The following is a 25,901-nucleotide window of genomic DNA, read 5'->3' on the forward strand; positions in this document are numbered from 1 at the left end:
TTCACTGAATGATGTCATCAGTGATGTCATTTGAGATGTCATTAGTGATGTCATGAGTGATATCACTGACCATGTCATGAGTGGTGTAATATGTGACGTCATCACCAGTGCATTGTGGGCGCGCAAGTTATAGTTCGCTCAACTAACTATAACTGGTGAATTTCTCTGGTTTTATATGGGTCAAATGTCCAACTAACTATAACATATATATAGAAAACTTAGCAGAACACAAACTCTGATCGATAAAAAGCAAGTGAAATCACCATCTAAACCAGAACCGATCAGAATGATCATGACATATAGTAAAGAGAGTCAAAACGTAAGAAGGATCCTCAATAAATATTGGAACATCATTAAAAAAGATCCAGACATTGGTGACCAACTAAGTGAACATCCTCTTGTAATGTTTAGGAAACCACCTTCATTGCAAGATAAACTAGTGAACAGTTACTTCAAGATGAAAAAGAAAAATGACTGGTTGACCTCCAGACAAAAAGGCTTTACCAAATGTCTACATTGTAAGGCTTGCACAGTAGGATCATCCCTGAAATCCTTAAAAGATCCACAAGGTAAGACCTTCAATATAGAGGATACAATAACTTGCAAAACCACACATGTAGTTTACATCTTAACATGCGCGTGTGGTAAGAACTACATTGGTATGACTACTTGTCCGTTACATAAAAGAATTCTGGAGCCCATCTGAGCAATTCAAAACGGGGACATGTCCTACGCCATTGCTAAGCATATGCCATTGCACACTGACAAAACATGGAAAGACATACGCTATAGTGGTATAGCGACGATACTTCCCAATGAAAGAGGAGGCAATCGAAAACTGCAACTGAGGAGATTAGAGTCACGTCTAATCATACGCTTTCAAACTAAGACGCCGAGAGGATTGAACATGGATGATGAGATGTACGTACATCTCTAATGATCTTTTGACTATGGGGTACCTAAACAGATATGAGATGTCTTGACTCCATGCAATATATAGACTTTATGAAAATCACTTTCTAAATATAACTTTTTGGGCACTGAGCCCTACACAATGTGTATTTGAGGATTGGACTATCGATGAGGAGTTAATTATGGCACTGAGCCAATGAATGAACTATTACAACTTAGACATTATATCCAAACGATTTGGTAAATGATGCACTATGTGTCGGTATAACCAATACACAGGTTAGATGGAATTTTTCCATGCGTAAAACCGACTTTCATAAACTCCTTGAAAGACTGCCCTATCCCCTCTTATACTCTTGAAAATAAGTTAACAGTGATGAATATAATGTTTAATTTGGTAAATGTATTCAAATGCAATGCTCTAAAAACGTTTTGATTTCCAAATGTTTTTGTTAAACTACATCTCCCAGGATGCTTCATTACAAGCTAATGGGTAGTAAATGTATATAAAGTAAAAATAGAAAATGGACAAGTGGCAACACTGTGATCAAGACCTGCGGTCGAAACGCGTAGGTGAATGGGGCTTCTAGAGTCTCTTGAATAAAACCCAACTTTAGCAATTGGACGAGTTCATACATTATTTTCTATTTGGTGAAGGATATATTTTATATATACATATATATATATATATATATATATATATATATATATATATATATATAAACTAAAAAAACAAAGGTTAAAGTAACATAATAGGAGAATGTGTCAGTGACAAAATAATGTTTTGAACTAAAATAACACAGAAATTTACCAGTTATAGTTAGCATAGCTAACTATAACTTGCGCCCTGCCATGCATTGCTTATGGCCTCCCATATTACATCACTCAGGACACGTTCTATATATAACATAATGTTTGACATCACTGATGACATCTCAAATGACATCATTGATAACATCACTAATGACCTCATCCATTGAGTGTGTTAGTTTATTTTATAGCTTACAAAGTGGGGGGTAACTACCATATTACTTTTCTGCCTAATTGTGTACAGTCTGTGTCCAGCTAATTGGTATAAGTGTTTAAAAAACACATATGCTTCTAATGCACCATAGGTTTGTAGAGATATTAAACACATTATAAATCTATGTATTAAAGAGTAACTATGTGTGCAGTTGACAGTTGACAACTTGTGTTCATTATGTTCCACATACGTTTTTTGATACTGCTGAAACCGTCTCCAGCAGGGCAAATATTCTACATACTACATATTGTAAGCTGCCTTGACTTATTAAAAAAATGTATCTGCAATTTCTACTTAACATAGAAGACTGTGCTTACCTATGCACATGTGCTTCTTTTGTTTCAGAAGATGGGCTATCTAAATGTTTTCATCACAGTATGAAGGATGCAGGTTCTATGTTCTTTAGCACCTTTAGATGTTGGTTATTTTAAGTGAATACTCTCTATTTTGACATGTTTTGCATAGAGTGTACACTGTTCTCAAAAGATACTTTTTCAGATCAGTACAAATATTAATGTTATTTTGGCTATCAAGCCATAAAAATACATATTTGTTGGTCAGATTAAAACGAGCTAAAACCAGCAATACAGCCTATCTCAGAAATGGCCAAAATCACCCATAGAAATGATTACTTAATTTAGGCAGGCAAGCATAATTAAATACATAAACGTATCAGACAATCATACGTAGTTAAAAGTCAGAAAAACATTAGCACAAGAGGCAGATAGAGGTTCACAATAGGACATAAAGTCCAAATTCAAAAATTGCCCTAGTTGCTGCTATGAAAGTATCCCCCTTCTTCTTATAGTTCACATGTCTGCCAGAAATTCAGCTAATGAGGAAGCAAACAAAGGGTGATAATCTGATCTCAGAATTCTGAGAGCAGAATAGTGACTTTGTGTGCCCAACTGTTTACATAAAGGTTTTATCCACATCTCTCGGGGTCAGACATAAGCTGTACCTGCAAATACAACGTGAGGTACAGATTCATCAGCTGTTTTACAAGCTGCCCATAACAAAGAGTCAGTAGCCATCCATTTTTAAGTGAATGTGTTCAGGGAAGGTGCCAATCCTGAAATAGAAATAAAGCATTTGTTTGCATGGGGAGGCGGGTGGGCATGTTGTTGTTTTGAAATGTAAAAACAAACAAAAATGGCCTCTATTCTAGTTTTATTTGTCATCACCTGTCTTATCATTGCTAATTTGTGTAGTACAAAATAGCGGTTTTGACAAGCGAGGGAAACAACGAGCAACCCACTGAAATTGTCACACAATATACATCAACTTTTCCCCCCAGACGATCTCTACTTGAAGTCTCTTGCCAAGTATGTATTCTTCTCTAGGTTACTTACTTATACCTGCATTCCAGGAATGAATTATACCCTTTTACCAGAGTGGCACTATCTGGGAATAGAGAACTGGTTGACTTTGTTTCACTTTATTGCTTGATGAGGTTTTACAGCACCTAGGCACATATTAATTATACTGTACACTAGTTTGTATTGTTACTGTTCTTGTCCTACATTCTGTAATGATTGCTAGCCACTAAAGGGTTCTACCAATCACTACCAACCACAATCACAAAAATGTAATATTATCTCTTCTTCCAAAGGACAAATCACTACCAAAGGCACGGATCCGATCTCGCTGCGAAAGCCCAACGGCTGACTCGCACCCGTAGAGCTTTCCGAGCGACTCGGGCTGCTGGGCTTTCCCAGCGAAATCGCAATCAGGCCCCTTTGAAGAGAATAGGAGCCTGTTGTACAGAGCATACATAGGACCTAATTGACGAAAGAGGTACGTCTCGGAAAAGGGTGCAGCTTGTCACCGTGCATGCATGTGAAGGGGCGACAGGACCCTGGGTCCCCCCCTCTGGCCATGTCGTAGGCCCCGGGGGAAGAGGGGTCCGCCACGGACCCCCATAGTCTACTTCCTGGAGATATTTCCAGTCAGAGGCTCCAACTCACTCGGGCTGCTCGAAACGCTCATTGCTCTAGACACGTTGGCCATTTTGGAGTCGCTCGAAAGGCATTGCTGATGGGTAAGAGTTGGTCATAGGTCAAGGCTTAAAAAGCATCATACTTGCTTGCTCGTACAGCGGTACGAGTCAGTCGGAAATCGGGTCTACAAATCGGACTCTCGCCTGACGGATGCGATTTGTAGCTCTTCCGAGTGAGATCAGAATCTAACCCTAATTAATTAACTAGTTCTTCAAGTTCTTACCTGAATAGATTAAGCAATGGTAGCTACCTCTTCCAATCTTCCCAAACCTGATTGCAGGGCTTCCCAAAGGGGCCTTCTTAATGGTGGTGATGTTAGTAATCTTGTGCTAACGGGGAAGATTTTACAAAGCAAGTTCCCTTACCCACTTTTTCCAAATGAGGTGAACTCCAACTGAAGGAATATTTAGAAAGATTATCCATCACAGACAACTAGACTGAAAAAAAACACAGTTAGTGAGCTATCAAAGACTCAGTCCACCATGACAAAAAAACTCATAAAATAAAATAGTAACTTCTAAGCAATTCAGTGAGCTAGTAATTATTTAATTCGTATGGGGACACATCGGTAACGACTCCCATTGAGTCCTTTTTCAGATTGGCAAGTTAACCTCAGATGTTCAGAAGTCTCATGAAGTTAGCTACATTATTAAGACAAGTATTACTTGGAATATACCGCTGTAGGTACATTATAACCTATAGGCCACACACAAATATTTTGTTCACTTTTTGTAAATATCAAATACTACTTTTACATAGTGAAACGTGGGGAAGTTGTGCACCCCGTCCTGAAGAAGGAGTTGATCTCAGAAACATGGCAACGCACACATGAGGTGATGTACATAATCACGACATAAACACCTCGCACTCACATTTTTTTAATAGTACTAGCCCGGGGACCTAAAGAAAAAAAAATTCTAGTCCGACGAGCCAGGTCATTTTTAATCTTTCACTCATCCCACCACTTACTCACATTAATATATAAAAATACCCTCACATGCACCATACATAGTCGTTAACTATAAGTGCTCCCACTTAGTTATAGGTCGCAGCACGCCGCATCCCATAGAGGGGTGCGAATACCCCTATGATGAAGCAAGACACCAAGGGTCCTTTTTGTGTGTGAGGGGTATTTTAAAAAACTCTAAGTGCTCCACACCGTTGTGAGGAACACTTCCATACACTATATGGTGGATTCTCTTTGTTTATGTAAACTTACTTAGGGAGTACGAATCCACTCGTGAGACTCTCCCTCCCTTCCTCTGTTTTTTTCATGCGTGTTATAGGCCATACGTGGCATGCTCTTGACAGTTAACAAGTGTTTTCACATGCTTTGTGCTTACGGCTTCTCTTTTGCAGATGACACATGTTTATTCCTGATTTACCGGTTTGTGCTAACAGGTTCTGTTTATTTGAAACATGTGCGCATGCATGAACTGGTTTCTTAAATAAACAGTAAAACATTCCGTTACATTCATCACTGTGTTTTAAAGTAACTACACTCTCCCTTAACTCAATCTGCTCACACCAAAGAAAGGTGAAGAGGAAGTCACCATGGGGGTCGGACTGGGAGCGAAACAGACTCACTGGAAGGCAAGGGTGAAACAATCATATCTCTCTCCCCTCTCTTTTCTCGGCAGCAGGAAGGCTGGACGGATCCCGAAGTACAGCCGAGCTGCGAGGAGGAAGAAAACCAACACTGTTACTTTAACTGGGGAAAGCTCGCCTTAAGCCACGCCCCACCTGATGACGAGAAAAGGGATTGGCTTGTAAAACCAGGAAGAACAGAGGGGATGGCACGCTTGAAGAGGGAGGCGGTCCGAGAAGCTGAGAGTTTGGAGTGCTAGCCGGATGCGAAATCTATGAGATTTCACTCAGTCACTTTCAGGCTAATGCTGCGTCAAATCCCTGCGCCTGCTTGAAGCAGGCGTAGGTCTTGATGCAGCATTGTGTAGATGGGGCACCCCCGAGCCTTGCTGGAGCTGCGTCGCGCTTGCGACGCAACTCCAGCAATGCGCCACATTTCCGGCACAGATGCGTCACGCATCTGTGCTATTTTTGCACCATGGTGCGCAGCATTATAAATGCGGCGCACCATGGGTGGCGGAGCTGTGGCGCACGTTAACTGCCGCATCCCTGGTGATGAGCCAGTTAACATAAATCTGCCCCTTGGTGTTACAGTTGTAACACGGTGTTACTAAATTCCGTCAATTCTGCGACAGGAAATATAATTCCGTTGGGGCCTACCAATGGGCCATACCAATTCAGGATGTATTTTAGAGTGAGCTGGGGTGTCTCAGGGTAGACTGAATATTTCTACTGCTCGGCTGAAGTTCTCTGTGGGATTGGGGGTAGAATTCCTAAGGTCCCTGATGGACATTTAAGGATTTTGAAGGATCAGGGCGGGGGCTTGATTAATTCCGATGGGCCACTGAGAAATGACCTCTAAGTGACAGATAAGGGGGTGTAAGGGCTATGGCATGCTGGGGTTCTCGGTGGGCATGCTAGAGGGCCCTGGACACGCCATGAGTCTTTGACAGTGGGCTTGTGTGGGTTAATGAAGGCAGGATGAAGTTCTCTGATGAAGTAGGAGAGTAAAGGCAAGTGTAGAGTGTCTAAATTCAAGCAGGGGGTCTCTTGGGTCGTGACCGTGTCTCTAATCATATGCTGAGGATTCCAATTGTCGGCAAATAATCTAATGGGTAAAAGAGACATTTAGACTGAGGGCCTACTCTATTACATCTAAGGACAAACTAGAATCAACCTTCCAAAAATGGACAAGTATTATTAGCAAGGACGTGGCTGGCCGTGTACTTTCTAAAATAATAGAGCCGCCGCACTTCAAAGAGTGTTCTTTATAGCCACAACTATCTGAGTCTGCCATGAACGAGACAGATACAATTATGACTCATAGAATGTATGATGCCGGAGTACTTCTCAGTCAATCACAAATCAGCATGCATGTTCCTGTTTTCTTGTAATACTGTGCTGTTTCATGGGTACCATAAGGCAGCACCAAGCTATGGCTCATGAATATGCCGGGCCTGAACCTGCCGTTTCAGCTACTCAGACAGATTTATCTGCTAGCAGGTACTACATTCCTCTCTACCAATGTGCATAATCTCATTCATAGACATTTAAATGAGGTGACATTATGTAACATTCCCTCGCTGTCCCAATGATAAACAAAAATAAAATAGAACTTAAACTAACAGATGTAGAAAAGGCAGCGCCAGAGAAGGAGAGAGAATGAAAAGCAAACGCATACACGTGGCTCTCTTATTCCAACAAAAACAGGTGTACTGTCTGCACAAGGAGATCTAATCTGCCAGTTAAGTAAGTGTTTTTCGCTTTTTAGTTAATTGCACAGCATTCAGTAAGCTTTTATCACTGTAAATTGGGCTTTAAAATCCAAGTACACAAAAATTAACCGACTAGAAACAAGGCACAGGAAACTGAAGATTTCGTACATTTACTGTGGTCATTGGGTAATTAGAATCGTGCCCCCTAACTAGTTATTTTGTTTTTGAGCTTTTTTGAAAAAGACTCAAATATAAACAAGTCCAATTTAATCTCTGGTTGTCATGTAGCAATCTATTCATTGCTTTTCCACTTTAAGGAATTAGCAAATGTGCAAGTTTGAAGTGGAGTCTTCTTGGCGTGGAGCTGTGTTGGAACTTCGGTGTGAATAGTACACACCCATCAGTGCTTCCATTTTTGATGTGCAGGATACCTTTTAAGATAAATTAATATGCAATTCTATGTCTTTGAATATCTTTAATGTTTTCTTTTATACTTACTTTTCATATGCAGCACTTTAATATTTTAAAAGCACTCCATGTGCTGATACATTTTACAATGGTAGATTGAAAAGAGCTTCCATTGCTTAAGAGAACATCTAGGTGTGTCTCTTGTATAGAAACTGTTAGGAGAGATGGATTCATGACATACAAGTGAAGAAAACCTAGTGATAGAGTGAGACTTGAAGGAGTAATGCATCCAGTTTTTTTACCCAACCTGCGTGCTAATGAGGAAAATTCCAATGTCACTTGTCCTTGGAAATGGGAAACCCCTTACCCATTGGTTCAGTGACAGGAAAGTGTTCCAAGGCAAGTAAGAATATTCATAATGGTTCAGAGGAATCCATGTGATGCATACAGTGCTAGCTTAAAACAGTCGAAAATAAGGTAAACTTCAATTCTATGGGGCCCATTCTCTAGAACATGTGTTAACCATTGCAAATTTAGCCTAACGCAACTTTGCATATCGTAGTCTATCAGGAGAAAATAACACAGGCTTAACGTCCAATTCTCAACCCGGCTGCACCATGCAATAGTAGCATGATAAGGCGCCAAATGACTGCATAAAAATCAAAGCGAAAAACCAAAAGTGCAAAACACGAATGCCCAAAAAGTTGCGATGTCCTAAAACGTGAAATCAAAATCACGGAAAAACAGCGACAGGCCTGCCATTGCCCCGAGTCATGCGGGAAAATGAAAAGCCACAAAAAAACACACTACACCAATTCAAACTGCGTAGCGCCATGGAAGCACCCACACCGAGTGCAGAGGACAAGCCGAACCCCACAACCCACACAGAGGACCAGCATGGAACCCCGTGTTTGGTGAAGGGCAAGGAGAAGAGGGAGAGGAAGACGGGGTTCAGTCCGCTGGAAGACCAGAACATCGTCACGCAGGTGATAGAACACTATCAACAACTGTTCGTCACCTCCAGTGCGGCACTGGCAACCCAAACGAAAATATGGGAGACTATCGTCACCAACGTCAATGCAGTCGGAGTGACAAGGAGGTCAATGGAGTAGGTGAAGAGGCGCTGGCATGATGTGCAAAGCCAGACCAAACAGAAACTCCCCGCCAACAGGAAGGCAGATAGGGCGACCGGAGGTGGGAGTCCTGCGCCACAGGAGGAGCTGGATGAGCTGGAGGAAACGGTGGCCACAGTCACCAGTGTGGAGATGGTGCAAGGAGTTGGGGGTTTGGACACAGCTCGATATGTCCTCACCCAACAGCAACAGGGTGAGTAACAACCAGGGACTGGGGGTCGGGGGAGATGGGCACAATGGCACACATGCACAATCATGTGTAGCACCCTGCATACTCACAATGACTGTGGAACATGTCCCTGATACCCTTGGCACACTGCATCACACATACAAACACCGAGTAGGTCCCCGTCCACCATGTGCACATATGTGCCCCCTCCAAATCACCAACAACACAAGCTATCCATGCACATGTGATGAATCCAGAAAAGCAGTGGCTGTGTGAGCCACACTTACTATGCAAGTGACACTGCATGACCGATAGAATGGCAGCAGCCAAAATGCATGACTTGGTGCACGATTCAACATGGAGGTGTCCCAGTGTAGATCACATCCGTAAAGGAGCAGGTCACACTCAGACATATCTACGTACACCCACAACCCATCCCGTCCAATACACGCAGCAGACAAACAATGCACAAAGCCACAAAATCTTTCCAAGAGCAAAAATGACCCAAGTAACAAACATTTCAGTCCCCGAAAAGCACACAATTCAAAGGCACACCGCATCAAAGGAATAAGGGTCCACAAAATCAGAGCTGCAGGGTCGCATCCCTACAATGCAGCACACACACATAGCAATTACAGAACATCAGCAATGACGGCAATGTGGTACAAAGTTCAACACCTACACCACAGGACAGAGGACACAACAGATTCTGCTTGTGCATAGTAACTGGCCACTCACATCTGGCATTGCCTGACACTGTGTGATAATAATGTACGGGTACTACCATACATCACCCATGTAGTCGAAAATCCCACTGTCTACCATCAAATAGCCAGCTCCACCAAAACAGTCACAATGTGCATTGTCATGCAGTCTGTATGTAAACATCTGCAAAGCGTCAACATACATGGGAAACTCTGTTAACCTGCATCTCCCTTAACATTGCAGAGGGACAATCAACACCTACTGCAGAGCAGACCACAAATCCCATCAGTGATGATGAAGAGGACAACCTGAACATATGTTCAGACACCCTCCAACGGATAATGGACAGCTTCTGCACCCCACCCCTAGGAGCAGAGCAGCCCAGCTGCCTCGAGGTAGCCTGCACAGACCACACAGCAGGAAACACACACCACCACGGCTGTCTCCCAGGATCCCCACGAACAAAACATGGAATTTCAATGCTGTGTGTTGGGTTGCCAGGTGGAGTTGGCTGATCAGCTGTGGGTGGGTTTTGAGCTCGTGGCAGCCAAACTCGATGCCATACTTGGGTGTCTGAGTCCCTTCAGGGACCACTTACAGTCCATACCGGACACCCACTGTCTGCACCTTGCTCCCTGACAATACTTGGCTGACATCGCTGGGGCCATTACTCTGATACAAGAACTGTCTAGTCAGACAGGTACCAGCGATGACAGCACAGAGTTGGCATAGATGCGCAGGGCAATGAAGTCTATGGAGCCGATGCAGGTTGGAAGTGTGACTGCCACTGCTGAACACCAGCGAGATGTAGTTGGGATCTTCCATGCCTTGCAGTTCATCATCTTGCCATTGCTGCCACTGAGCCTGTCTGTTAGACCTGTCAGCCCGAGGGTGGTCTTACCCCGTTTTTTTGTCCTTTTCGCCTCATTTTTGCCACCTTCTTTTGTTGTACCTAGGTCTCTGGGTGCCTTACCACTGCCAAACAGTGCTGAGGTGTAGGTGCTCTCTCCCAATAACATGGCTGCCACAGGCCCCTGCTACTGCAGAACGGCCATTGAATATACGCACTAGTATTTAGGAGCAGGCTGTTAAATCCTGATACTGTATCTCTGCCGTCCCGCCTTATTTTTCCATAGCCAAACATGTGGAAGCTCCTGGAACCTTCCAGCCCTGGGAGTGGTTATGCTTTGCCACCTTTACAGGAGGGTCACCTGACCTAGGGGTATAAGAGGGAAGGAGGGAAACTGAACTAGTCAGTTGGGCACCACTGGACCTGGGGGAACGTCTGCTGGAGTATAGGCGGTTGGGCCTAGGGGAGGAACCTACACTACTGGGACTGACTGAGCCTAGCCCCTGCGTTACTCAAGTTAGATGAGGGACTGTCACTCTACCAGCCTGCTGATCTTGCCCAGTGAGGGGGGAACCCAGGGGACCAACTCCAGTGTGCTGCAGGGAACCATCCTATAGCTGATGCCTGCCAACTCAACCCCCTTCTTCCCCCCAAGAACCTGCAACTGAGACCTGCCATCCATCCCCCCAAGAGAGGCACTGTGCTCATCATGTACTGTAAGAAAGAAGTGGACTGCCTGCTGTGAGTACTGCTGGGAGATCAACCAGGTAATCAGCGGAGTCCCAACTAAGCTCTCTATTGAGAGAACTGTGCACCCCTGCACTGTGCTCCTAAAGCGCTGTGCCCACCTAGCACCAAATTTCAATACCTGTGCCCCAGCGCTAGCCTGCAGGAACTGTATTCCCCCCCAGCGATGTTCTCGGAAGCGGTGTGTGTGACTTGGAAGAACTGCTGCCCCCTAAGCGTTGTAATCTCCAAGCGCTATGCCCCCAGAGTCCTGCTGATGCCCCCGAGCGCGGTGCAGGCCCAGGACTTTCACGTACCACTGGGCTCCGTGACCCCGAAGCGCTGGGGCTTCTGAGCGCTAATTGCTGACATCACTGCTGCCGGCCTGGTACCTACATGTGAGCCCTTTGCATCCAGGAAGCGCGCGATCTGCCGATATCACCACAGCAGCCCGGGCGCCACATGAAAAGAATCCGCTGGATGGCCATAATCCCCGCCGCCGCCCAAGCCGCCAGACAAGGCTTCGCCGCGGCCCCCGGAGTGAAGGGAGGGCGGCCGCGGTATTGGAAAGGCCGCACTGGGCCCGAGAATCCAGCGTGACCGTCGTCACGTGACTGGGACGCCGGCCGCGTCATCGCCTGCGCCCCTCTGAAACTGCACAGCCATTGGCTGGGGCTGCCGCACTCCCGCTAGCCGCGCTAAGATTGGCGGTTGGAGTTGCGCCTCCGTCACGCCGTGCCCTGATTGGCCCTGGGAGGCGGAAGGAGCTGGGAAGCCCGAGGCCGGTCCAGGTCTTGGCGTGGGGACTCCGAGAGGAGCGTGAGCCCCGTGTCTCTCCCAGTCCGGCCGGACATGTGAGAAGCCTGGAGGGGGAAGAGAGAAGCTGCTGGGAGCCCGCTCAGCCTGCGTGGGCTCCCAATTAAAGATAGAAGCCTTCAGCACCAGGTAAACCCCCCTGGGGTGGGGGGGGGTGGAGAGTCTGCTGGAATAGCGGGGCTGCCGAGGAGCCTTGGAACACCAGAGAGGCAGCCCTTTGACCGCCCCTCCCCTCAGGAGACTGCAGCTGGGCCCGGTAGGCCCTAGTTAACCCTGCAATGGCCCTCTGGGCCCGGGAGGCCTATAGGAAGAGGGGGATTGTGTAGAGCCCTTCTGAACTGGGCACAAGACTGCTCTGGCTACTGATGTACTGTGCTTGAGTTATCCCCCTGCCAGGGGACTGTTCCTATTAGCGTGCCCCTACTTAGGAAATGCTGTATATGTTTCTGTTGTGCCATTCATGCATTTGTTGGGTTATTTGAATGATCCCCATGCACAGGAGACGCTTTGATGTTGAATCCAGATCTACGAAATGTTGCCTTTAATGATCCTGTTTAGAAGAAATGTGGTTTGCCTTGAATTAGTATCTGAAGGATGTTAACCCCATTTGCCTGATATAAGAAGAGTTACTTACCCGCACTAAAGAGTCTAGATAAAGAGTCTTGAATTAAACAGCAACCTGGTGTGGTAGCATTTTAGTGCATTTGACTTCTTGAGTCAGTGTGAGTGTGTGCTGCACCACTGCTTTACACATTGCCTTCGGATGCCTTCCTGCCTCGCACCAAGCTACTGTGTCGGAATTGGCAACCCCAGTTCTAACACTGTCCTAGATAACTGCAGCAGTAACTTTGACACACACATCTCCGACCCTTGATGTGTCAGTGGCACACAGTGATGCAGCCCTATCACCTTTGCACCCTGATGTGTCAGTGGCACACAGTGATGGAGCTCTATCACCTTTGCACCCTGATGTGTCAGTGGCACACAGTGATGCAGCCATTACACTGCCACACACACCGGAAACAGAAGAAGTATTAGAGGAGTATGATGTGGATGGTAATTACTGTGTGAGGAAGGAGGTAGTAGCATCCATCACCATCATATGGCCTGTCCCTGCCTGGTTCTGCCCTATGCATCATGCCCTGGGACAAAACTATCTACTGACCCCCGGACCACTCTGTGACATTCACCTGGACATGGACTGCCATATCTTCACTGGTTGATAATTACACAGCAATCCTATTGCGGACTGCCCTCTCCCTCTTCAAAATCACTTTGCGATCCCCAAAGGACTCTGGTTGGCCCACCACTGGGCTTCCATGTAATGTGGGCTTGGAAGGCCATCTACAGCTCCAGCTCCGTCATTCACCAGAATGTGAATAAAACATTCAAAATCACTGTTGTGTCATGACTATGTTCACTCAAATATGAAAGTATGGCTGGATGTAGGGACAATGAGTGCACAAGAAGGTACACCCTGGCAAATGACATTATCGTGCATGTTTAACCTTGAGCCACATGGCCAATTGGATGACTGTGAAGGTGAGTAATACAAGAACAAGAGACAAAATACAACACATTACCAATTCCACTGTTCAGTTTCAGCCTCTGTACCATAACATCTTCCTTAGGTGCGTAAGAAATAGGAGGGGAAGAGTGGGAGTGGGAGTGACCCCCCACATGTTGTCTGTATTATTTGTTAAGATGTACATATATTAAACAACAGTATGAATAGGGTTTCTGAAATCCATGTATGCGTAATTGAATGTGTGTAACCTTGATGACTGCCTATTTAGCTGTGAAATTCCAATTCAACTACCATGGTTTTTTTTACCATAATGTAACAGTTTACTCACAGTTTAGCATGCAGTTCTGATTTGCAAGAAATGCATTTCTGTATTGTTGATTGATTGACTCCATAGATTGCTGACCAGGTAAATGTTCCTCCTACAGCAATTGTCCAAAATGTATGTCTTCTCAATGGGTCTGTATCAAAGCTAGAATTTTTTTAATTAGACAAATGTTAATAAAATCATATTGAAGTTCACATAAATTATGTCTATTAAAGCTGCTGCATACTTTTTTAAACAATCACAATTTCAAATGCATTAGATATTTACTTGTGTTGTTCATCACTCAGTTGTCAACATAATGACACAATTATTATTCCATTAACAAACTGGATACAATCATCATCCTTGCTACACACATGCTTTTCAAAATCCCTCAATACCCTCAACTCACAGTATTATAACAGTGATATATATCTTATTGTACAAATACCATCAGCTCCTGCTTTTGTGTGCTTGAACTCCCATTTCCACTTCATGGAATTAGCCTTACATTACCCTCAGAAACACCTGCAGCACTACAGCTATTAAAAATAACTCTTCCCGACACAAAGAGAAATCTCAATTCCTGATCCTTCTCACCTACTCTACGTTGAGCCCCACCATTAATGTCTCACCACCAGCAAACCTGTAGGACTTTTATATTACTTCTGTACATATTTATGTGTCTACCTCATTCATTGTTGGAAATGACCATTTTGTGCATGGTGTACACCTGCTTTTTTGTCTTGCCTTTGCTACCTGAAGAACTCTAAAAGCTATTTTCACTGTAGAAGTGTTGACCGCTCCATAAGAAAGCTTTGGGGTACAATATTAAATGTAATATTGCTATATCAGCTAGGAAACATCTATACATTTTGTGTTTGAACTTTTTGAAATATTTACTACAAGGTGGTTTCAGATTTACAATAAATATTTTGAAAAAGGAACTTTGAAAAATTACCTATTCCGTGCCTAAAGCCTCTAGATACCAATTAGCATGAGCTCTAATGGTCACCCAGGACCTTCATAGCACATTTGATGAAGTGTGAATTTGCTCACAGAGCTGAATCAAAGGCTTTGGTTATAGGAGGCGGTCCGAACCTCTGACAGGATTACCATCTGGGCTTTGCTGAGAAACCTAATTAGATTCAGAGACCTACCTGGTCCCAGGCAAATGTAGCTAACACTTGGGCCTGCCCCCTCGTTTGTCCAGTGGGCGAGAAGCTTCCCCTAGAGACAGTTTGGAGTGGCCACAGAGGAGTATTGCTTATTTTCCCTGGGTGTCATGAACTGGTCTTTTTGGCATTGTTTGAAGGTCTTCCTTCTTTATAGGAGGAGCCTACTACCTCCAGTGAGCAAGCAATCTAACACAAACAATTTTGACTCAACTGGATTCATAATGGAGCGTCCTTAAATAGGTCCTAAGCTGGAAATCATGCGATTCAGAATGTTTTTGGACATCTTGAAATGGGCACCTGAATATAAAAGACGTCACCGTTTCTATTTCGGTTAGAAAAATAACCACAAAATTATATAATGCTAGACAGGCAAGCACACACACTAACACATTGTTGTGATGCTGTAAACGCTGACTTTCCCTCCTGCAAGTGGCATGGGGAGGAAGCTTGCATACAGGAACTCACCCAATAACCCAGTGCGAGTCCTAGCTGAAACACAAGGAAAGAATCAGAATACTGCTGGAGAATACCACTACATGGCAGCCCTTTTGCTAATCAGGGTAAGGATATGTGGGTGAAAGCCTGCAGGAAGTTCATTCATAGGCCCCACAAAATGTAGTGAGAACTCTTTCCACTGGCAAGACCCCTAGAGTAGTCATAGGTGCTCTGTACAGGGAAGGAAATGGTCTGCTGCCATGATGTTTTCTACAGAAAAGCATTGTGGGTTTGTTTGCAGTAGGGTACACGGGACAATGCTGCAAAAAAAGTAAAATTACCTCTAGGAGCTTTCAACCCAATAATTAGAGAGAGACTAGGGGTTGTCCCACCTACCCACAGGCTGATGCCAGGCATAACCCTCAGTATGCTTCTCAGAACACTTTCCGGGCATGTGGAAGAACTGTAGAGGATTGAACTTGTCTGTGACCTGAGAAGAGGCCTGATGAGTGGACATGCTCTCCTTCTTGTACTCAGGACCATGATGTAGACTTCAACTTTCACAGGACAGGCACCCTGTTAAAACTACAGGGACAACGGCTACAAGAGGCATTTTCTGTAACTGACCAGCTGACCACTTCCAAAAGGACTTACCCTGGATCCTCCTAATGGTCTCTGCTGCAGTAAGTTAGGAACCAGAAGTGCTGTCCCCAAGGTCTTAAACACTTGGGAACAGTCAAAGTATACTCCTACCAAATCCTGAAACCTGGGCCATTGAAAGGTTTGGCTTTAAAGACATACAGAATACCAGGACCAACCTGCAAGCTGATCCAACAAATGAGTGTTGCTGCTGGGCCAAAGATTCAGATTGCTCCCCCACTGAGTGTTTTCACTGCAGCAAATGTGATTCCGCTGGACCTTGCAATTAAGGTATCTGGCCTCATGGAACCCATTTCTACTACATCCTGAAGCCTTACCCTGCTGAAAGAATATGAGCTCAAAAAAACTGACTGAGTTCTGATTACATGTGGTATTGATTGCACATGATAAATAATGGCACCACAGTGTTTGTTATTTATCAAGTGCAACAAGTTGTTGGGAAAGAACTTGCAGATTTTGGTGTCCAACGCACCAAAAACCTCATGATATGGTTAATACTGTACGATTTTAACCTGATCAATTGTGACATGTTTCACTTTTGACCCAATTAGGCCATCACACAGAGGGTGATCATTATAGACACTTCTCCTTGTCTAACTGTTTTAGCAGTTTTGCCAGAGGATAATGTATGATAGCATCTAATAAACTTTGGAGGCGGAATTTGCTAACTAAAATTACTTGACAAAATTCCAAAATATCAATGCACAAGTACCTTATTTCTTTAATATAGAGTAGTGCAGATGAAAGCCAATGACAGAGTGAAGCATTAGAGTAGGCCACTAATTGTGGAGCTAACATTTCTGACTGAAGTAAGCAATTTCAGTTTAACAGATTCTCTATCAGAGAATCTCTAGAATCCAGATTCCCTGTATTCAGAAAGCATCGTCGGCATTCAGCAGTGCAACAGTGGCTCCTAATAAGAGTTTATCGGGAGCAAAGGAATTCTACTAGTACATGTTTCTAAGTCAAAGTCTACCAATTATAATTTAACCCTGATTACTCTACATCTAGTTTTACAGCAAATTGATCTCAAGAAAATTTTGTTAGTTACCTACATTTCACATATATTAGTAACTGTAATTCCAAGATCAGGGAAGTCCATGAATTTGGAAAAGTTTTCCTATGGCCATGAATTACCATCTTAACTGTACTTCACATGTATCTAACATAATAAAATAGAGCAGTGGACTTGAACCATGAGAAATGTAGTTACTGCATCAGTGACAAATAGCCTTTCTGATGGAATTCAAATTAAGAGTCTTCGCAAGGAAGTTTATCAGCATTTGATTATGACTATAAGTTCCATTCAGAAAGAATTTAAAAAAACATTAGACAATCCCTATGCAGTTGATTTTATACTAGTTGAAAGTGTTGCGTTGTAATTGGTCCGAAAGTGTCAGAGCTATCTACATGTGAATATTTCACATTCAGTGCAAAATGTAATATTTTAGCAATTAAAAATGTATGCAGGATTAGCAAGAGCAACCCAAAGAAACTGAGAACAAACTACTTAGAATTCCAAGCTCGGAAATATATGGTAAGGGTAGCAAAAACTTTCTATAAATTATAGAATTGATTCTGACAGATCACAATCACTAGCGCTGGGTTATCTTCAAACAGCTACTTTCTTTCCTCCATGTGGGGTTCCGCAGGGCTCATCTATTAGTCCAACTCTGTTTAACATTCATGTTACAGAGTTGGCTCTCTTAGTCAAATCCTTTGGCCTTGTGTTAACTTCCTATGCTGACAACACCCAAATTGCCCAGTCCATTTTTAAAAACTATACTTAGGTCTCGGCCACTTTTCATGAAGGTATGCTGGCAATCAGCTCATTGATTACCAGATGCTGCCTTAAACTGAACCCGAGTGCAACTGGGGTGATCCTGTTTGGTGTTCTATCGCCTGTATGTTCATCTACCTGATGGCCCGAAGATCTCCCCTCATCCCAGCAACTAAGGCAAAACATCTGGGTGTGATAATAGATGAAAAATGTAACTTAAAACCCCAAGTCAACTCTCAGATCTCCTCTTGTTTTTACATGCTCAGAACGATAAAAACTCTTCCCTTGTATCCCAGTGGAGGCAAGAGAGACAGTAACCACTGCACAGTCTATACATCAATATGAAGAAAAAATACCTTAATAAACTCCAGATGGTGCATAATGTGGCTGCCAGAATTCTCACAGAAACCCCTAAATTCAATTTGATAGCCAAGGAAATTAGGCAATTGCACTGGCTGCCAGTAAGAAGCTACATAAAATGTAAGACTCTGTGCATAGTATAGGAGGCGTTGCACAATATTGGCCCTCGTTTTTTAAAACTTTCCTTTCAGATATACACTCCAGGCAGACAGCTGCGATCCTAGGGGTGACCTCATGACCACTCCCAGAATCTACAAAGCCAGCTGGGGAGGCAGAAGCTTTGTTGTTGGAACTGCTAAGCTTTAGAACAACCTGCCATCCAATGTTAGAGCTTTGACCACCCTCATCTCCTTCAGAAAAAAAGCTAAAAATGTGGCTCTTTAACAACCAAGCTCCTTCCTGCTCAGGAGTAGACTGCGCCAAGACACCTCAGGGTATATGGGCGCTTAACAAATCTCTTTAACATAACATAACATTACACTCTTTTCTAAAACATAACGATATGTAATTTTTTTAAATGCACATATTGCACACATATATTTATGACTTTCTAACATATAGCAAAAGTAGTCATAGTTTATTTTGCCTACTCGAAAACGTTTAGACGAGATCCATTATTATTAATATTCCAAATGTTGGTTGGTCCATTATTGATGATAGTTCCCTGAATTAGAACACTTAAAAACCCCACCATCATGACAACCATTTGAAATGCATCAGTCCAGACCACTGCTTTCAGTCCCCCCTAAAAATGAAAAAAAAAGAATTGTTAAACTTGTTCTGAAAGTCTGGGACATGCATACAGAGAGAAAGACAGCATTTAAAAGAAAAACAGCTTTTGTGACTTTGCATTAATCAAAAGCATGAATAATGCTTAATTAATAAATTAAAAGGAGAAGCATGCGGGTAACATTGGTATTATATTTATTCCTTCCTTTTCTCAAAGCAAAAGATTTCAGAAGCTATTATAAATCTAAATATATGCTTATTCATTTCTTGACTACTGAAGGTGAATGTCTTTCTGATGCATTTTTGATAGACTATTGAGGTGGGGAATCATCCTGCATTCTATGAATCTCCATGCCCAGATCTCCCAACTGTATATGAATCTGGTATCCAATTTTTTGGGGGTCCTAGTATCATGCTTATCTAGTGTGCATGGAAAAGTCTCAGTGTTACAAATGGGGTCTCAAGTTGGCAGAGGTAGGTACCTTTGTCAAAATAGGGTCCCTTGCGTCTAGTACGGGTAAGGGGGATACACACTTTAGATAACCCCTGCTCGCCCCCTTGGTAGCTTGGCACAAGCAGACAGGCTTGTACCAAGGGCAATGTGTAAAGTATTTGTACCAACACTCACAGTAACACAGTGAAAACACCACAAATGGACACCACACCAGTTTAGAAAAATAAAATATCTTTATCTATACTAAACAAAATCAAAACGGCAAAAAAACAACATACACAGTTAAAAATATGACGTCCAAAAAGGTTTCAAGAACTTGTACCAAAGAAAACTATGGATGTGTGACTTTTCACCAAAGTACCTGTAGATACGCCAAAGTTCACAAGCCAAACAGCTGCAGCATCGGAAAACAAAGAGATGCAACACTCCTGAGATCTTCTGGAGGTAAGGCGACAGTCCTGCTGCATGCAGAGTAAGGGTTGTGTCGAATCCGGTCTGTGTGGGGAGTGATACGTCAATTCTACGTGACAGTTCCGGTCTGCGGGTGATGAGTCGGAAGAATCTTGGCGCACAGGTATGATGCGTGGCCATAGGCAATAGATGCGGCGGTGTCGAGCAGCACTGCTTCGTTCCTCTCCAGCTGCGATCCCTCGATGCGTCGATTCTTGCAGTTGCAACAGGCGCTGCAGCAGCACGGCGACGAATGGAAATTTATCTTGCACCATGGAGATGCATCTGGAAAACGGCTGCAAGACAAGCGATGAGTCACTTTCTGTAGTCCTTTGAGTTACTTCTTTCTTCCAGCTCCCAAACAGCAGCAGCAAGCTCCAGAGGCCCAAAACAGGCACAGGCACCTCTTGGCAGGCTAGAACTCATAGCAGAAGAGTTCAGGGGAGCTGGGGGTGAAGACTGTGTGTCCCTGAGACTTCAGAACTGGAGGCCAAATCACTGCAGGCCCTTGGAGATCTCCTTCAAGCAGGGGACACAGCACACAGCAAAGTCCTTCTTCTCTCCTTGTCAGAAACAGCAACTGCAGGCCAACCCAAGACACACAGCAAGGGCAGTAACTCTTCTAAGTCTCTGCAGCTCTTCTCCTTGGCAAAGGTTCCTCTTGAATTCCAGGAATGATCTAAAGATCAGGGGTTTTATGTCTAATACTTATATCCCAAAATGTCTTTGTTCTCTTTGGGCAGGGGGCCTTGAGCCCAGTTCAAACCAGTTCTGGGGGCACTCTGCAGGTGCACAACAACATCCATTCTCAGTGTGAGCCTTGGTCCCAGTCACACCACAGGGGGGCGGAGCCAGCATTGTGAAGGCAGGCACAGCCCTTGTTCAGGTACAGGTGCTATTCCTCCCATCACTCCAAATGCATATCAGGCCTATTCAACCTAGTGCTGAGTAATCCAGACTCCTGAAGCCACTGCACCTCTCCAGCCCCTGTCACTCCAAAGCCAGTCAATCCACAAACAGGCAGAGGCACACAAGATGGATGAACAAGAAAATAGCCACTCTCTTAAAGTGGTATTTTCAAACACACGATTTAAAAACCATCTTTACTAAAATATATGTTATCAAATTCTGAGTTCAGGGATATCAAACTCCATTTTTTCCATCTTATCCCTAGGGGAAGATATGCCTGTAAAATGTCACAAAGCATTCCACATTATATCCTATGGGGCAAGGTCACCGTTCAATAGTGAAAAACTAAATTGGCAGTATTTCACTATCAGGACATGTTACACACACCAGTATATGTCCTACTTTTCACATACACTGCACCCTGCCCAGGGGGTTACCTTGGGCCTACTATAGGGGTCCCAAATATGTAGGAAAAAGTGGGTGCACTTGCCAAGTCGACATGGCAGTAAAAAAACTGCACGTAGGCACCGCAGTGGCAGGCCTGAGACATCTTTTCACGACTAGTCATATGGCTGGCACAATCAGTGCTGCAAGCCCACTAGTAGCAGTTGATTTACCAGCCGAGGCACACTCAGTGGATTTTGCTGGGGACCTACTAGTAAATCAACTATGCCAATCATGGATAACGAATCAAAATAACAATTTACACAGAAAGCATATGCACTTTAGCACTGATATGCAGTGGTAGAGTGCCCAGAGTCCTATAGCCAACAAACACAGGTCACGAAAAAATAGGAGGAAGAAGCAAAAAGTTTGGGTATAACCCAGCAAAAAGGGACATTTTTAACACTCAGCGTATGAGGTTTATCCTTTCAACTGAAATGCAGGGCATACCAACAGTGCCCTCATAGTGAGCAATGGGCTACTATTCCTGATTCAGGTTCATCACATAAAGGGGTGGAGGTAACGTAGCATTTTAGATTATGTACAGTGTCACCAGACCTTTTGATCTGTGTCAAGGAGATTGTGGCCTACTGACCACTCTTGTGTAAAGTTCTGCTGCTGTGTGAAAACCAAAACCTTGTGAAAACATCCTATGTGCATGTAAAGGGTGTGTGCTTTACCGTTAACCTTTGACATGTGTATGTGTGTGTGTCCAAGTACATAAGGGAGTGGAATCTATTTTGGATGCCTCAGCGAGGCCACAAATAGTGAGGGGGTGAAGATAGGGCCATCTTTCGAAATTCCATGAAGACTTTACTAACAAGAGGCTGCTGAAGTTTCTGTGCCAGACCTGTAATTTTGCCAGTCTCTGATAACAGCTCCATGGCGGCTGATGACTGGCAGGTGCAAAAAACTCACAATTCATTGTGCTCATGTGGAGCCCGTGCTACCTGATGTGAAGACCGAGAAAGACTCTTGAAAGAAAAAACTTCAAACTGGTTGTGAAGTCTGAGACGGTGACTTTCTATCCCTCTTTAGAAAATGTATTTAAAAGTGGCATTCGAATGACCCCATTTGGTTCCAGTCCCAAGTTTGTCTTCACCAAGGAAGGAAGTGCTCGGGAGAGTACCTAAAGACATGCTGCGTGACAAGGGCTAATGCCTGCACCACCCATTCTGCAGAGGTGAGGGGCCATTGATTGGTTTCTGTCATAGGCACTGAGGATATGCCTGAATAATCCTAGTAGCCGGCCTACCTGCCTCAAAGGGAAGAGTGTTTCCTGTAGGAGGAGAGACTGTACAAGAAAGAGAGGCCCAGTCTGATCTCAATGTAAGGAGTACCTAGAGGAAGTTGTCAAACCTTATAGAGTGATCTAGGATTGCTTTATTTTAGAGGGAATCCCCTGGTCTCCCTCTACAGTATTGAAGAAACTGAGCTGAAGGCTGTACAAGAAGCAATTGTTTGCTGTTGTATGTGTCTATCCCTTTTCTTATTTATATCTTGAAAAAAAGCTTTTATGTGCGCTGAACACCCAGAAGAAGATGGCAAATGTTATATAGTGATCTGTGAGTGATTTTTGCTAAGAGGTAATCCCCTGGTCTCTCTCTACAGTATTGGAGAAGCTAAGCTTAAGGATTTACAAGAAGCAATTGTTTGCTGTCTTATGTGTCTATTCCTTTTTTGATTTACATCTTGAAAAAAAACGTGCTATATATGCCGAATTGTGAATTAGTATTGTGTAACACATTTTTTAATCTGTATGATGGTGATATGATCACTATATTACTGTTGACACTTATATTGCATTAACTTGTAATTGAAAACAATGTTTATGAAACACTTTATTAAAAGCTTGGAGCTTTTCCATATTGTTGTGGTACTGGTTGTAAGAAGTAAGGTATGAGATTGGCCTGTAGAGTGTTTTAAAAGTGTGTATAAAGTATAAGTGTGTGACACAGTGATTTCCCAAGGGCAGATTTAATCTCAACGTTTAAAACAGTGGTCCGTCCCCTTGCTGTGTGGGTCATTCTCTCTTGTTATACTGTACAAGAAGCATGCCATCATGAAAGGACGGGTATGTGCAGATGGGGTTCCCCTGCACACTGTGTCACTGGAACCAAGCTGTACCCTGCTGATGAGAACCTAGCTAGGGTGAAACCAGTACTAGGTTGCTTGTGTTCTGGTTCAGGTAGGACCTGGCTTGGCAGTTTGGTATGGACTATTACTATTGGGGTTGGGTCAAGACTTGTTTGCATATAGCTGGGTCCAAACCTAGGTGGCATGGTGTATAAAACAATGATAGATTGTGATGCGACCCTGAGTGATTAACAGTGGCTAAAATCAATTCAAGCATCCCATCCTTCACTATTTTGTATAATTATCATGAAAAGATCTGGCAGCCTGACATGGGCCTATGTGTCTGGTTATGTACCACGGATGGCACACAGAGAACCAAATCAAAGTGCAGCCAAAACAGGAAACCCCAAACTAGGTTGTTGGTTGGAAGTGCCTCCTTTCACAAAGGGGACTAGGCCTGGAGTATGCAACCCCCTCCAAATGAAACAGCAGCTCACAGTTATCCTTGAGGGCATCCTGTCTAAGCCAAGCCCAAGGAGATTTTTCCATGCAGTGGTGCTGCTGTGCTGAACAAGCCCTGGAGATGTACATTCCATACAGGTGGCATTGCCCCAAAAACACGATGCCCAATCTGAATACCTGTTGATGGGTTCAGATAACTGCATGCCTAGCTGCACCTGGAAATATGAGAGACTGAGACACATGCAGGTACAACCTCTGCACTCGCTAAGACTGTGAGAACTTAAAAAACCTCTCAAAGTCTTTGAACTGAGTTACATAACAGACACAAGAGAACCTCGCGTAATCTGCACCTGAGCCTCATTCCAATGCACTTCCTAATGTACAAGAAAATAATAGTGGAGTCCACAAACACAGGTTTAGGTCAGGCCAGGGACGAGAGGGGGTGTGGTACCTATTGTTTAGCACAACTTACAACAACCCTTTATGGTGGAGTGATTGAACTGTGTAGTATTTAGTTTTTTTGTAAGATTAAACATATTTTTTTTTTCTAAAAAGGCAAGACTTGGGTTGGAAAGTATATTATTGCATCTATTGATTCGTTGTTGTGTTCTGAGCCCTGTCCCACACACTATCTTCCAATGCAGCCTTTAGTGCTCTTCCTCCCTACTCTGATAATCAATCGTGGAAGGGGTTGTACTTGGCACAGTTTGCAGAGTATTAGTAGGACAGAACCCCAAAACCAATGGCAGAAAACCTCAACAACCTTGATTTGATACCAATGGTTCCTATCTTCCCTGTTCCCCCCCCAGATAGGATCAGACATGAACATTCCTTTATTAAAATTCACAGCCATGATAAAATATTCATTATATTCATCCCTGATATGGCAAATGTCAATGCTGAATGTTATTCAGTGCTGACCATGAGTCTTGAAATGGAACACTTAAACATATATGCTATAGACCTAAGGACGGAATCACAAAGTTAAACCTGAACTTAGACCTGAAGTCAAAGCTTAGATCTGTAGTCTAACTTTAGACCTGAAGTCAAACTTTAGAATTGACGGGTAATCTTAGCCTTGAGGTCTAAAATTAGACTGCACGTCTAAAGCTAGACTTTATGTCTAAAGTTAGACTCTAGGTGTAAAGTTAGGCTTTAGGTCTGAACTGAGGGTCTGATTTAGATGTTTGCGGTCTTTCCGCCAGCCTGCCTGGGCGGAGGGCCTTAGTACTCCTTCAAGCCGACGGCATATCGCCCTCCATATGTAGATTTGTACACAATACACAGAAGACCGCCAAGTCGGAGATCTTCTTTGCTGCCTCCATTGCTGTTGTGACGGTGGGGTCCCGCCGAGCTGATTTAGTTATTCCTCTTGGGCCGGTGGTGTCCTGTTGGCAAAGTCTGGCTCCTCCTCTCTAATTCACCAATGGGGTTGCACAAAATATTAGATCATTTTGATTGCTTCTGTAGGCAGAGGGGAATGGAGATTAACATAGATAAAACCAACTACATAGGGTTAAACTATGTGGCTAGTGGATCATTCCATAACATTGTTGTAGCATCTGGTGTAATGTCACAAACACATATCAGTTGTGTGCTACAAGAAGATCTTTCTACAATAATGACACACCTCAACAGCTTCATACAGTAAACACAAACTGAGGATTTTTGCCAATATGAAGAAAGATTAGTATGCTTTGGGTGGGCTCCCACAAGTGGTAAAGCAATGTAAGCAAGTTATTAGAGACAGCGGTGCCTTTCTCGAGAAATAAATACATATAACCACAATACTACAATCAGGATCGGGTATACTCATGTACAAATGGCTGATATTTAGAATTGTTTTACGAAACTTAAAGCTAGACACCGGTTCTAAAACCCTGTCCCGACTTGCTCACTCATTGTTCATATATTGTCTAGCTTTAAGTTTCGTAAATGAATACTTAATATCAGCCATTTGTACATAAGTATACCCAATACTGATTGTGGTATTGTGGTTATATGTATTTATTTCTTGTTAAAAGGACCACTATCTCTAATAACCTACTACTACCCTTCGTCCCTTCTGACAATAAGGGTTCCCTTGT

The 25,901-nt window shown here is 43.5% G+C and overlaps 1 protein-coding gene across 1 annotated transcript in view; it reads right to left on the reverse strand.

Annotated features, from left to right (window-relative positions):
• LOC147729176 (sodium-coupled monocarboxylate transporter 2-like) overlaps positions 1-25,901 on the reverse strand; it is a 514,719-nt gene that overhangs the window by 113,387 nt on the left and 375,431 nt on the right. The window contains exons 5-6 of the mRNA XM_086959489.1: positions 18,881-19,035; positions 13,902-14,042 (exon numbers count right to left, since the gene is read on the reverse strand). Coding sequence (XP_086815615.1) covers positions 13,902-14,042; positions 18,881-19,035 — 296 coding nt within the window. The remainder of the gene's footprint in view (positions 1-13,901; positions 14,043-18,880; positions 19,036-25,901) is intronic.

The sequence above is a fragment of the Lissotriton vulgaris genome, chromosome 2_2 (genome assembly GCF_964263255.1).
Source record: "Lissotriton vulgaris chromosome 2_2, aLisVul1.2, whole genome shotgun sequence".
NCBI lineage: Eukaryota > Metazoa > Chordata > Amphibia > Caudata > Salamandridae > Lissotriton > Lissotriton vulgaris.